Source organism: Carcharodon carcharias, chromosome 6, assembly GCF_017639515.1.
Source record: "Carcharodon carcharias isolate sCarCar2 chromosome 6, sCarCar2.pri, whole genome shotgun sequence".
Lineage (NCBI taxonomy): Eukaryota > Metazoa > Chordata > Chondrichthyes > Lamniformes > Lamnidae > Carcharodon > Carcharodon carcharias.
The window spans coordinates 88,098,017-88,113,460 of NC_054472.1; the positions used below are offsets into that span (position 1 = coordinate 88,098,017).

The 15,444-nt window shown below is 41.9% G+C and overlaps 1 protein-coding gene across 5 annotated transcripts in view; it reads right to left on the reverse strand.

The window, feature by feature from the left end:
- Window positions 1–15,444, reverse strand: part of LOC121279411 (centrosome and spindle pole-associated protein 1) — a 206,425-nt gene that overhangs the window by 58,442 nt on the left and 132,539 nt on the right. For all 5 annotated transcript variants that reach the window (XM_041190634.1, XM_041190635.1, XM_041190633.1 and 2 more), the window contains 3 exons: window positions 9,703–9,815; window positions 4,175–4,324; window positions 2,185–2,331 (listed from right to left, as the gene is read on the reverse strand). In XM_041190634.1, the coding sequence (XP_041046568.1) occupies window positions 2,185–2,331; window positions 4,175–4,324; window positions 9,703–9,815 (410 nt within the window). The remainder of the gene's footprint in view (window positions 1–2,184; window positions 2,332–4,174; window positions 4,325–9,702; window positions 9,816–15,444) is intronic.

A 15,444-nucleotide genomic window follows, 5' to 3' on the forward strand; every position in this document is an offset into this window, starting at 1 on the left:
AAAGTTGCCATATTTCACCAATATTTGGAAGAGCATCACTGACCTTCCTTCCATCATAAGATCAGAAATGGGGATGTTCATTGATGATCACACAATGTTCAGCACCATTTGCAACACCTCAGGTACTGGAGCTCAAATACAGCAAGACCTCGGGGAGAATTTTCCCTCTGTCGGGCGAGCTGGGCAGGAGCGCAGCTGATCGCCGCCCATGATCAGCTGGATGCCACCATTTTAAATGGGCAGGCCAATTCAGGCCCGCCCCAGCATGACGCGCACCCGGAAGCGCTCAGTGCTCCCTGTGCAGGCAGGGGGAGGAGGGAGAGTCGGGGCCTGCGCTCCTTCACGCATGCACACGAAAGAGCGCAGAAATCTCCTGAGGCAGCTCCATGCCTCAGGGAGATTAAGGAAAGTCATAAAAATTTGATAAATAAAGAAATAAAATTATTCAGACATGTCCCCTCGTGTCCCCTTATTGTCACATGAGGTGGAACATGTTTATCAATTCACATGAAACAATTTATTAAATTAATAAAGCCTTCATGAAACCTCATCCCACCCGTGGATGAGGTTCCATGAAAAATACGAAGGCCGCCTGGGCTCTTCGCTTGCCTGCCAACCTTAAGGTTGGACGGGCAGCCCTGTTAATTACTTCAATTAGTTTTTAAATAGCCTTAATAGGCCCTTGATAGTTCAGTGGGCACGCAGCTGACCCTGGTGTGCGCCCGTCGAACTGAGGATCGGAATGACGCGCAGTGACATCAGGACACACGCCCGATATCACCGCGCATCATTTTATGCGTCGGCGAGCAGGGCCTACTGCACGCCGACCAGAAGATTAAGGCCCTGGACAATATCCCAGCTTGGGCAACAAGTGGCAAGTAACATTTGTTCCACACAAGTGCCAGGTGATAACCATCTCCAACAAGAGAGAATCTAACCATCACCCCTTGACATTCAATGGCAATACCATCACTGAACCTCCCTGCTGAACAATCAACATCCTGAGGCTTACCAATGACCAGAAACTGAACTGCATTAGCCATATAAATTACTGTGGCTACAAGAGCGGGCCAGAAGCTAGGAATCCAGTGACTAGTAACTCAACTTCTGACTCCCCAAAGCCTGTCTACTATCTACAAGGCACAAGTCAGGAGTGTGATGGAATACTCTCCACTTGACTGGATGAGTGCAGCTCCAACAACACTCAAGAAGCTTGACACCATCCAGGACAAAGCAGCCTGCTTGATTGGCACCGCATTCACAAACATTCACTCCCTCCACCACCAACACACAGTGGCAACAGTGTGTACCATCTACCAAGATGCACTGCAGAAATTCACCAAGGCTCCTTACACAGCAGCTTCCAAACCCATGACCACTACCATCTAGAAGGACAAGGGCAGCAGACACGTGACAACACCATCACCTGAAAGTTCCCCTCAAAGCCACTCACCATCCTGACTCAGAAATATATTGCTGTTCTTTCACTGTTGTTGAGTCAAAATCCTGGAACTCCCTGCCTAACAGCACTGTGGGTGTATCTATGCCATACGGACTGCAGCAGTTCAAGAAGACAGCGCACCACCACCTTCCCAAGGACAATTAGGGATGGGCAATACATGCTGGCTTATCCAGCGACACCCACATCCCATGAATGAATAAAAAAATATAGCAGGTAGCTGCATACAAAGTTGTTTTGAAGTTCAATGATACAACAGAACTTGCTTTTTCTGAGTAAGGACTATGTGGAATACATTTTCTTTATTAATTTTTGTTTCAGTCAACATCCATGCTATAACTGGGAAACCTCAGAAAACAATTTAGCAATGTCTTCAAGATTGATTATGACTTGCCCAATTACACTCCCCAACGAGCTGAGAAACACTACTGGTATTACATTCCTCAGGCGCAATATTTATGGATATTTCAGCATCCTTGGATCACTGCAGTATTGCCTGCATTGGGGGATCCTGTAAATGGAGCCTGTTCTTTATCAATCGCCATCCTCCTCCTTCAATGCTAAAGCCACCCTGATATTAACATAAAGCAAAGAGATTATGAATAAATGTCAATAAATATCTTGCTATCAATTATCACCCACTTCTAAAAGATCAGAATACTTTCAATACACTTCCTTTGCCCTTGAAGATTTTTAAAATTCTAAAGCAGAAAGATTTAGTATACCTTCTCATCTATCCTTGCTGATTGTTCACTCTTGAGTTGCTGTCGAAACATCGTCTCCTGTTTTTCTTCCTCTTCCTTTCGCTTTCTTTCTGCTAATTTACGACGTTCTTCGGCCAACCGTGCAATTTCTTCATTTTTAATTCTTTGCTGGTGGGGTGGAGGGGTCAGGGGACAGTTAAATTAAAATTTAGGTTAAAAAGTTGCATTAACATTGATGCATAGATGCATATCTCAGTTTTTTCCGAAGTTCCGAAAAAGTGTCATATTGGACTTGGAACATTTAGCTTTGTTTCTCTCTCCAAAGATGCTGCCAGACCTGAGTTTTTCCAGCATTTTCTGTTTTTGTTTCAGCTTTTTCTACCCTTCTTCCATCAAATTCTTCAGCCCCCATATTTTAGATTAGCACTCATAGGCAGGTCTCAATGTCTTTGAGACTATCTTTCCTGAACTTCATATGTAGATATTCTTTCAGCAACATGCCCAGGATAACAAACACTGATCATTTAGTTAATAACTTTTAGCTTCTATAATTATGCTGTTCCTCTAAAAGATTTCAATGAAGTAAAAGAGAAGACTGCATAGTGTTTATCACAGCTACCAAAACAATGACCTGGATTTTGCTGTACTAATAGCGGCAAGGCCATTGCCCTTATTATTGGGTAAAACTGACAATTTGTGATGATAGTATATGCACAGTTAAATGCACAAATCAGGGGGTTGCTGTCTAGTGTGATATCCTGCTCCTTCACAGGCTGCACAGTTGCAGTTTTCACCAATGGAGTCTACATAGAGATCACTGTAATGACATGAACTTGGGATAATAATCGATTATATTTGTATTAAAGAGCAAAGTGAACATAAACCTTGTTCAACCAGGAGTAACTAAGCTTTTAAAAATCCATAATTTGTAATTACTGAGCAACCTCTCTGGCCCTGAAAAATGAATTTAACAAGGAAATGGTCCCACTCCCTCAGAAGAAAAATCACGTTGCAGATTTTTTTCTTACATAAATTTATACTACTTAGTGCTTTGCTTTTACATGCTTCACTTAATCATATTTGTATGAGTCACTCTATACTTTGCTTCCTGTACAAAGATATGTAATTTATCTTCTGTTTTTAACTTGCTGCTTTGCTGTCTGTGAAAATGTTTAAATCTAATTTAAATAACTTTCTTGCTACTTACTCTGCTTAAAGATGCCACAGATCCCATGTAGCAGATGCCAAATTCCAACACAAGGTTTACAATTGGAGATCTATGCTGCCAGATCTGCTGAAATTCTGTGCGCAGCTGTGCATGAGGTGAATGGTGAAAGCCATTCTCTCACCACTCATAACTAAATTCAAGTTATTATCTTGACTGCTACTGCAGTCAAGAAAACTTAAATTTAGACTAAATCAAAATTTCTGGGTAGTCAAAGTAACTTGATGCTTTTTCAAAGTGGTCTGCTCTGCATAGTTCCAATTTATATTCTAGTGCCCATGCTAACGACCTGCCTGGTCCACATCTGAATTTTATGGGGGCAACTATATGACATTATATACATTATATGTACAGTTTTGTATATCTACACCTATATTATATATAATACACTAACAAAGGTCAGCAAGCCATTCAAGCCCTTGAGCTTGTTCTGCCATTCTACTTGTAAGGTTATGCCCCTTTGCACCTGACACCACCACCAGAGGAAATAGTTTCTCTCTGCTAACTGTTTTAATCATCTTAAACACCCAATTAGATCAGCCCTTAATCTTCTATAAATTATGAAAATCAAGCCTACTTTATGCATCTTGTCCTCATAGCCCTTTTAGCCCAAGAATCATTCTGGTGAATCAGCACTGCTCCCACTCCAAAGCCAATATAGCTTTCCTGAGATGTGTGCTCAGAACGGAACCAGATCCTTTTAAAACTAACTAGCTTCCACCCCAAAGAACTACTGAACAAATTAAACAAAGTCCAGTCATATCTTAAACTGAAACAGAAGGCTACCTCCTCCTCTTTACGGCGTTTCTTTTCTTGCTCTTCTTCAAGCTCTTTTGCAATTCGTGCCCTCTGTTCAGCTAGACGTTTCTCCTCTTGTTGCTCTTCAAGTTTACATTTTTCACGTTCTTCTTCTGCCTTGCGTCGCTTCTCTTCAATCTGGAACACATTAAAAACTAATTCAAAGCTCTTCACTTGTAATTTTTTTTGTTTAAAGCAGCTTCTTACTCAAATCCCTATATTCCCTGAGAGGAGGAAAAAATTCATCCTGCAGGGTGTTGTTCCTTGAAATTTTCAAACTTCAAATTAGCTTGTCATTCCAATTTTGCTGCATCAAATCCTCACACTAAACAGATCTTCAATTTCTTGTTCAGTTTAGCATGGGTACTAAAACATTAGGTTCTATTTTTGGTGCTCAAGACTTAAATTAATTTACAGATAAAGGACTGTAGCAAAGGAGCTTTGGTCTTTCATAGATTGTATATGAATGTAATCAATTTCAGAAATTGAAATGTTAGAATCTCAATTATTTTCCATAACGTTAGGAACCTCCACAGCATATAGCAAAAATTGACAGCTGTGATCCCCCTTACCCCAAATTATTATAGTCTGCCTTAGTACTCATCTCTGGAGCCATGTTGTCATGTTGAGAGTTAAGGCAATATTTTTGCCTACTTAATTCAGGCATCATGGCAGACTCAGTTACCTGAAAATGGTCATTGCATGAGGGAGCTGAGCGCCAACTGACAAGCTGCTGCATCACCAGCTAAACATGTTTTTAATTCATTCATGGGATGTGGGTGTCGTCGGCCAGGTCAGCATTTATTGCCCATCCCTAGTTGCCCTCGAGAAGGTGGTGGTGAGCTGCCTTCTTAAACCGCTGCAGTCCATGCAGTGTAAGTACACCCCACAGTGCTGTTAGGGAGGGAGTTCCAGGACCTTGACTCAGCGACAATAAAGGAATGGCAATATATTTCCAGTTCTGTCGAGGGGTCATGAGGACTCGGGGCATCAGCTCTTTTCTTCTCCGCCGATGCTGCTGAACCTGCTGGGTTTTTCCAGGTGGTTCTGTTTTTGTTTTGGATTTCCAGCATCCGCAGTTTTTTGTTTTTATTAACATATTTCCAGTGCAAGGTGGTGAGTGGCTTGGAGGGGAACTTCCAGGTGGTGGTGTTCCCATCTATCTGCAGGCCTTGGCCTTCTAGATAGTCGCGGTCATATGTTTGCAAGGTGCTGTCTAAGGAGCCTTGGTGAGTTGCTGCAAAGCATCTTGTAGATGGTACACACTGTTGCCACTGTGCATCGATGGTGAAGGGAATGAATGTTTGTGGATGGGATGCCAATCCAGCAGGCTGCTTTGTCCTGGATGGTGTCAAGCTTCAAGTGTTGTTGGAGCTGCACTCATCCAGACATGTGGGGAATATTCCATCACACTCCTGATTTACGCCTTGCAGATGGTGGACAGGCTTTGGGGAGTCAGGAAGTGAGTTATTTGTCAGTGTTCCTAGCTTTTGACCTAGTGGTTAGCCAAATGGCTAGTCCAGTTCAGTTTCTGGTCAATGGTAACCCTCAGGATGTTGATAGTTCAGCATGGGGGTTCAGTGATGGCAATGCCATTCAATGTCAAGGGACGAAGGTTAGATTTTTTCCTGTTGGAGATGGTCATTTACTGGCACTTGTGTGGTGAGAATGTTCCTTGACACTTGTCAGCCGAAGCCTAGATATTATCCAGGTCTTGCTGCATTTGGATATGGACTGCTTCAGTATCTGAAGAGCTGCGAATGGTGCTGATCAGTGCGCCATCAGTGAACATCCCTTACGATGGAAGGTAGGTCACTGATGACGCAGCTGAAGATGGTTGGGTCCAGGACACTACCCTGAGGAATACCTGCAGTGGTGTTCTGGAAATGAGATAATTGACCTCCAGCAACCGCAACCATCTTACTTTGTGCCAGGTATGACTCCAAGCAGAGTTTCCCCGGATTCCCAATGACTCCAGTTTTGTCAGGGCTCCTTCATGCCACACTCAGGGCTGAAGCATTTGCAGCAAACTTCAGCCAGTCTTTTGCACTGATGTGCTGGGCTCCCCCATCATTAAAGATGGGGGTATTTGTGGAGCCTCCTCTTCCACTGAGTTGTTTAATTGTCCACCACCAGTCACGACTGGATGTGGCAGGACTGCAGAACTTAGGTCTGATCCTTTGTTTGTGGGATTGCTTAGCTCTGTTTAATCACTTGTTCCTTATGCTGTCTGGCATGCAAGTAGTCCTGTGTTATAGCTTCACCAGGTTGACACCTCATTTTCAGGTCTGCCTGGTGCTGCTCCTGCCATGCCCCCCTCTGCAATCTTCATTTAACAAGGCTTGATCCCCGGCTTGGTGGTAATGGTAGAGTGGGCAACAAGCCAGCTATGAGGTTACAGATTGAGGTTGAGAGCAATTCTGCTGCTGATGATGGCCCACAGTGCCTCATGGTTGTCCAGTCTTGAGTTGCTCGATCTGTTCGAAATGTATCAGATTTAGCACGCTGGTAGTGCCACACAACTTGATGGAGGGTATCCTCAATGGAGATGGGACTTCATCCCCACAAGGACTGTGCAGTTGTGACTCCTACCGATACTATCATGGACAGATGCATCTGTGGCAGGCAGGATGCTGAGGATGAGGTCAAGTATGTTTTTCGCTCTCTTTGGTTCCCTCACCACCTGCCGCAGACCCAGTCTGGCAGCTATGTTCTTTTGGACTTGGCCAGCTCGGTCTGTAATGGTGCTACCAAGTCACTCTTGGCGATGGATATTGAAGCCCCCGACCAAGGGTACATTCTGCACCCTTGCCACCCTCAGTGCTTCCTCCAAATGATGTTCAACATGGGGGAGTGCTGATTCATTGGCTGGGGGCAGGAGGTGGCAAGTGGTGATCAGTAGGAGGTTTCCTTGCCCACGTCTGACCTGATGCCATGAGAGTTGATGTTGAGGACTCCCAGGAGAAGTCCCTCCTGACTGTATACCAGAGGTGCCGCCACCTCTACTGTGTCTGTCCTGCCAGTAGAGCAGGACATACCCAGGTACGGTGACGGTAGTGTCTGGAACATTATCTGCAAGGTATGATTCTGTGAGTATGACTATGTCAAGCCATTGCTTGACTAGTCTGCAAGACAGCTCTCCCAATTTTGGCATTAGCCCCCAGAGGTTAATATGAAGGACTTTGCAGGGTTGTCAGGGCTGAGTTTTCCATTGTTTCCAGTGCCTAGGTCGATGCTGGGTGGTTCGTCCAGTTCCTTTCCTTTTTCTCTTTCTAGCAGTATGATACAACTGAGTGGCTTGCTAGGCCATTTCAGAGGGCATTTAAAAGTCAACCACGTTTCTGTGGGTCTGCAGTCATATGTAGGCCAGACCAGGTAAGGACAGCAGATTTCCTTCCCTAAAGGATAATAGTGAACCAGATGGGATTTTTACAACAATCAACAATGGTTTCATGGTCATCACTAGACTTTTATTTACAGATTTTTATTCAATTTAACCTAGGTCCTCAGGGCATTACCCTGGGTCTCTGGATTACTAGTCCAGTGACAATATCATATGCCACCACCTCCTCAGAGGCAGCCAGACTAATCTGTTGCAAAAATGCTGGAAACCCCAACTCCTGTTGTTCAGATAATGTTCAAAAATCTTCATTAGCAATCAGAGGTATTAGGATAGTTACTATGTGAGCAGTCAAGTTTGCACTGTATTACAGTTCTAACACCTCTTCATACTTCACCCAAAAAGTAGCATTTGGTAGACATATATATGGCATTAACTTACAATGTAAACTTTCATCAGTCTAAAGTTATTTATTTCTTGTGAAACAAACGTGTTAGGTAAATACATAATTAAACAGGGATTAGCAAATTAGAATTTGCTCTACATTTCCTTGCCTAACTCCCTAGCTGGCAAAAATCACAAGAGAACATTGGAGCTAACTTGACTTTTGTACAGATAAATTTTTGAGTCAAAGCCAAATTCATAGCAGACTATCTTTAACGCATCCTCTTGGAGCAGTCATCATGCTATTTCGCAACATTACCGTCTTGATTTAGAGTAAGCTAGCCGAGTCACTATCGATCCTCACTGATTTGTTTTTGGTCCAATGGAAAGAGCTTGGTAATTGAGATTTTAAAAAAAGCAGGAAAAAGGTAAATTATTTACAGTAGGTAGTGATTTCCTCATTCTTTGATTTTAAGTACACTTCTATCTAAATGTCAGGTTACATACGGTAGGTCATTATCAATGCAAGAGGTTTAATAATCTGCAATCAAGACGATAGCCAGTAAACTGGAATTTTTGGTGAAAGGAGTTTCAGTTCACAAGAATCTAGTGGATTCATCAGAATCTTATGAACTCAAATGTCCCACTTTGCAGCAGAAAAGGAACACAACAGGGCACCTGCGAGGCTTTTTCATGTAACAATGTGCTTTAGGATATTCCTATACCAACATCACCAACCAGCAGAAGCACTAGGCAGAAGCCGCAGCAATGGCAACTCGGAATGACTTAGTAGCATTACATCACACTCAAAGGATGAAAGTGTACTTAATATTTAATAAACAATTCTGTTTGAAATTGTGTGCATAATTTGTGGAAAATAAATGCTGTATTTAGTACTGCGAAAAGCCAGATCAAAATCTGTTCTGAAGCCAAGACCAAAATTAAGCAACTACACAGCAATAAGCTATGTGAATCCCTTAATACTTGCAACAAATAATTTCATTGTGGAAGACTTTACACCTCATGTGGAAAGGAAGAGATAAATATAGGAGTGTTTGCCCAAGATCTTGCCATAACTCTATAACCGCAGGAATGAATGAAAATCCCCAATAGCCCATTAATCTGTGATTTCATTCATTGATTAATATTCCATCTTGCTACTTACTACTAGCATGAAGTTATTGAAAAAACTAAGCCATATTTTGACACCATAAGATTATCAACATTTAGTTGAACCACATGGATCAAAAACATCTCAGTCCGAATTCCTGGTTTGTGATGTGTTAAATAACAAAAGCAGCAATGTAGGCAGTAATATTAACCTCAGCACCATTGAGTTAGGAGGAGAGCAAAACAAAAAATATCAGCCTGGATTCTATCTCCTGGTCGCTGTCTCATGACCCACAGTCTGAGTATGCACTTTAAAATCAGGATTGTGTTTGGTTCTGAAGTGCATCATGCTTGAATTGTATGTCAAAACTCTCACTCAACATTCAAATTGGGACAAAAACCACTTGCATCAAGTACTGACGGCAACTGACAACTATAGATCTGTAATTCAGAGAGGAGTTGAGGTCTTCAGGAATGAAGAGGGAAGAAAATTCATAAGAAAAATGATTTTGAAGCTTATATTCTACTCAACTTCTCTTAACCTAGTGTGTAACTGTCAGAGAATATCATTGACTACATGTCCATTTTCCATAAAGCAGAACAACTATAGTTTGAAGCCTGGAGAAGCTGAAAAGAATAAATTGGTTCAATGAGAAATAAACATTTCTTCAACTGCATTTACTTGTAAGCGTAGATATTCTTTGTACTTTAGTTGCTCCATAACTTTTTTTTCAAATTGCGGTTCATTGAAAAGACTTCCTTGGGAAAACTGTGCTGTATTTGCAAATGTAAACCCTACAAAAACAGAAAAGAAAAATTATTAAATGGCTAAATTTGCCTGACCTTGAAAACATCTGGAAGCAGTTACAATGCATTGAACAAATAAATGAACAAGGGGTTGACCAAAATCAAACGAGTCAAGCTTGGGGACTTTGTAATCATCTGAAACCAAAGAGCAGCCCACATCGTTGAACACTATCACATTCATATTTATAATCTGTAAAGTATTTTTGTCCATTTTGGTGCCACAGTTTTCAACATGATAGAAAATAGTAATGTTTGGTGTTAGCTTCTGGACAGCGCGTAAGACACCACATAAGGATCTCCCTGCCCACATCCATGTTACAATTTTTGGTTTCGACTCTAAATACTTTCCATGAGCCTTTGTCTTTGACCACTCCAATAGATGAGCCCTTATTCCTTACAACCTAATGTGTGCCTTAACCTGTCAATTAGCTAGCCAATTTGTGGCAAATTTGGTATATGCTCAGATGTCCTTCCTCAAATTAGGATAGCTGCAGAACAACCACTTTGTTTAACCATGTCTTAGGTTATAAATTGGCACAGATCTATTCATCAGTACATGGTTAGGTGAATATTGAAAAGTGATGGTTAAGAAAAATCTATTCCTTCATTACTGGACTTCCAGTAATGCAATTCTCTTTCAGTGATGTGCTCCAATGTTAGCCTAGATTAAGCTCCACAGTAGCCACAGATGCAGTAATTGCCACCAGGGGCCCCTCCACAGGCCATGGAGCAACAGTAAAGGAGGGCTCACCCTTGTTATGACCAATGCAGTTGGTACAGCTGAGTTATTTAAAAATCCCAGAGGGGAACTTTAAACAACTGTCATAGTCTATAATTTAAAGTGTTATGTTTGAGATGCGACTCTAAATCAGGAATCAGACCACCAGTTCTCGAGCTTTTACATTAAACTAAATGAAATATTTTATTAATTTATACAGGTTAAAATATATATACACATGGCTACAAATTACTAGCAGAACTTTTAACAAATTCCCAAACTAATCTCCATTAAGGCAACAGCAACCCATAGACTTAACCAGACACCAGGCAAAGTATTTTCACCCTACGAATTCAAAATGAGGTTCTCTTCACTTTGGTTCCTGTGGAGACAGTTGGAGACTTACAGCTGCTGTTGATCTCACATTGTCTCTGCTCGGCGCACACAAAACTGAAGTTATACCTAGCACTGCTCACTGAATGTAAATTCTCGTTGGATCACCAGCCTCTTTGAACTCCACCTTTTAACAATAAAATCCTTTTCATAGTACCAATTTTATTGGTAATATAAACATATTGCTTAGTATCTGCTCGCTAGGTGGTAGTTTTCGCCCCACTTCTTGAATGCTCTATTCAAAAAAATGCAAATACACTATCTCTCTTACATATCAAAACTAGTACACATAAAGCACCCAGCTAGCTGGCTTTAATCCAATTAAGACACACCCACAGACTAAACCTCTATTTTAAAAGAAAAATATTCTCCAATAATATTATATACATTAATAGCTTCATGAAATCCCTGCCAATCCAGGATCCCATAAGCATCTACCTCATGGTCGTCCCACATGCAGGGGCAGGAAGTGACCCTTAACTGGACACCTAACTGGTTTAACCGGCCACTAAATGAGCAGTGGTGGCAGGCACACATAGGACTCCCCTCCCATCACCTTCTGCCGCCATTTCATGAGCCCTCCAGCTTACCAGCCTGTCTCCAGAGGATTGGTAAAAAATCAGCCCATGTCCAGAGGGCTGGTAAAACACAGGCCAAGCTTCCTGGCTCAGAGGAAAGAAATCACCAAATTAGCAAAACTATGTAAGAAAATTTAAAATAAAACCAGAAAATTCTGGAAATTCTAAGCCTTTAGGCAGCATCTGTGGAGTGAGAAACAGAGTTAATGTTTCAGGTTGATGACCTCGCATCAGAACTGCGAAAAAATAGTAATGTAATAGATTTTAAGCAAGTGGAACAGAACAAGAGGCAAGTTCTGTGATGGGTGGGAGACAGAACAGATTAAATGACAAAAGAATTGGTGGATGCAGGGCCAAAAGGAGTGGTAGTGAGATAAGCAAATAAACCAAAGGTGCGTCTAGAGAAGTAAAAGAGGTCAGGTACAGCAAAAGGGAAGGTCAAGTATAGGTTAAAAGGCAGGGGAGATTAAATGACAAACAGAACAAAAGGCAGAGTGGTAATGGTTCCATGGCATCTTTGGCATTTTATCTTGCCTGCCTTCTAAACTATCCCTAACCTTTCCTTTTGCCCCACCTGATCCTTTCCTCTTTTTCAACAGCACAAAACTCATCACATCTATACCTCTCTTCAATTTCGAAGAAGAGTCATATTGGAGTCAAAATGTTAACTCTGTTTCTCTCTCCACAAATGCTGGTAGACCTGCTGAGTTTTTCCCAGCACTTTGTTTTTATTTCAGACCTCCAGTATCCACAGTATTTTGCGTTTATTTTAGCGTGTCTAGAGGTGGTGTGAACAGCAGAATGATGGACAGCTGCTGTCCAAAAGCAAAAGCAAGACAGAAAACGACCAAGAGCAAAACTGAAATCTGCAAAGATAATGGAAACAAAATTGGAGCAGAAATTAGCCTGAATTGTTAAATTCAATGTTGAGTCTAGAAGATTATAAGGTAGTAAAGTAGAGAGCACCCCACAGCTTACCTTTGCACCTGGCTTTGTATCATCAGACACTACCCAGGGGAACTCCTACACTGCTGTCTTGGAGCTGAGATAACTGACCTCCAACTACCACAACCATCTTCCTTTGTGCTGAGTATGACTCCAACCAATGGAGAGTTATCCTACTGATTCCCAATTTTACTAGGGCTCCTTGATGCCAAACCCAGTCAAATGCAGCCTTGATGGCAAGGGCAGTCACTCTCACCTCACCTCGGGAGTTCAGCTCTTTTGCCCATGTTTGAACCAAGGCTGTAATGAGGTCAGGAGCTGAGTGGCCCTGACTGAACCCAAACTGGGTGTCAGTGAGCAGTTATTGCTAAGCAGGTGCTGCTTGATAGCACTGTTGATGACCCCTTCCATTACTTTACTAACGATGGAGAGTAGACTGAGGGTCGGTTGTATTTGTCCTGCTTTTTGTGTACAAGACATACCTGGGCAATTTTCCACATAGCTGGGTAGAAGTCAGTGTTGCAGCAGAACTGGAACAGCTTAGCTAGGAGCGTGGCAAATTCTGGAGCACAAGTCTTCAGTACTATTGCTGGAATATTAGGCATTAGGAAATTAGCCTTTGCAGTATCCAGAGCCTTCAGCCCTTTCTTGATATTACATGGAGTGAATTGAATTTGCTGAAGACTGACATCTGTGATTCTGGGGACCTCTGGAGGAGGCCGAGATGGACCATTCACTTAGCACTTCTGGCTGAATATTGTTACAAATGCTCCAGCTTTATCTTTTGCACTGATATGCTGGGCTCCACCATCATTGAAGATGGGGATATTTGTGGAGCCTCCTTGGAGGCTCAAGCAGGACAAATACAACCCAACCATCAGTCTACTCTCCATCGTTAGTAAAGTAATGGAAGGGGTCATCAACAGTACTATCAAGCAGCACTTGCTTAACAATAACTGCTCACTGATGCCCAGTTTGGGTTCAGTCAGGACCACTCAGCTCCTGACTCATTATAGCCTTGGTTCAAACATGGACAAAAGAGCTGAACTCCCAAGGTGATGTGAGAGTGACATTGAGGGGACATTTGATAGAGATATATATGATGACAGACTTAAATGTTGACATGGAAAGATTCGTCCCATTAGCTGATTGTACAAGGGCCTGAGGTCACAGATTTAAGATTCTGGGCAGGAGATGCAGGGAGAATGTGAGGAGGAATGTTTTTACGCAGCAAGCAGTAATGACCTAGGACTCATTACCCACTAGAGTGCTGGATAGGGAAACAATCAATGGTATCAAAAGGAAATTGGATCGAAACTTGAAGGAAATAAACTTGCAAGGTGACAGGGACAGAGTGGGACTGACTGGATTGTTCTGCAGGGGGTGGGCATGGACTTGATGGGTACCATGTACTGTAAATGATGCTTTAACACAATAGTAGGCTTAAGATAGCTTTATCCCTAGTCAGTCCCACAACACATTGCTCCAGGAAACTGTCAGAAAAGCATTCAATGAAATCTTCTAGACCACTCTTAGCAATTTGATTGTCCCAGTCCATATGAAGATTAAAGTCCCCATTATTATTAAATTACTTTGTTACAGGCTCCAATAATTTTTTGTTTCATGCCCTGTCCAATGGTATAACTACTGTTGTGGGGCCTATAAAATACCCTTATCAATGTTTTCTGATTCTCGCTGTAGAATCGAAATTCCCTCCAACTGAGAAATTTATGGAACATAATTTCAAACCCATGGACAAGTTTGACCTCGTGATTGGAACTAGAAATTTAAAAAAAAGATAAGCTGCAGTCAGCAGTACAGGGCTGGGAAGCAAAGGGGTTAATTCAGACATTTAGTAAAAACACTGACTCATCAAAAGGATTTGGATATTGAACTAACATGATCAAGAAGTTGATTACCCAATACAATGGCACAAAGGAAATATCATCAATACAAACACTCAATGAATTATTCAACCACCCAACAGACAATAGTACTGGAACAGGGTCATTCAAACCCTCTAACTTTGGAGCCAGGTGCAGTTATTGTGCCACCTCAAACAACAGAAGAATTGCTCATTTAATGGGAACTGATAATATTCATCTGGTTACATATTCCATGGAAAACCCTGTATTGTTTCAACCAGCAGGGGCTGATGACATTTGTCTGGACTTTGCATGGAATCAACTAATGGACATTGGAACAATAGGAAATATGTTTTGGCATATCTGAGTTAAATTATTATAAAAGCAGAGCAGATCTGAGCATCTGGGCTACAGTCAAGGAGAGGAGTCAGGAAGGGTCAACCTGGCTCGCAAACCTACAGTTCTCACCAAAAAGATCAGCCTTGTTGGGGATCATAAGTGTTTTCCGCCATATCGTGGTGATACTGGCCTGAAGGTTTTGGACTGTAGTCAGAAGACGGGTCGAGTTTGGTCACCTTGACTCAGGCCTACGCTCAACACTGGACAGACCAGTCATGTTGAGGATTGTAAGTTTCAGCCAAATCAAAAATATATTTAAGGTAAGACTGAAAGTTGCAGGTAAGTGGCCATGTGGGATCCTGAATGGTGGGCTGTGCGAAGACAGACCTGTGAAAAGCAGCCTCGAGCCATCCCAGAGAAGTGTTTGCTTGTTCAGAAAGCAAGGTTTTGTTTTAACCTTGGGTTTCCATTGTCGAGGGAGAGGGAAACCCTGTGAAATACCTCCCTTATAGCAACAGTGGATGCCTCGTAGTAATTACTGAATGTTTAATAGATTAAGGAACTATTTGGACTGTTGCCTGGAAAAGGGGGTTTATTTGGGAGACAAACTAAGCAGAAATCTGTTGGGAAATGTTGTAAGATTAAATTTAACTGTGTTTGGTCTGAGGATTTTGTTTCCTAAGGTCTCAGGACAGAGGTGATGTTTTGCCTGTGTTTTTGTAAGTTTTAAACAAGTCTTGGTGACTTTGTATCAGATAATGGGAATAGGTTGTTTTAAA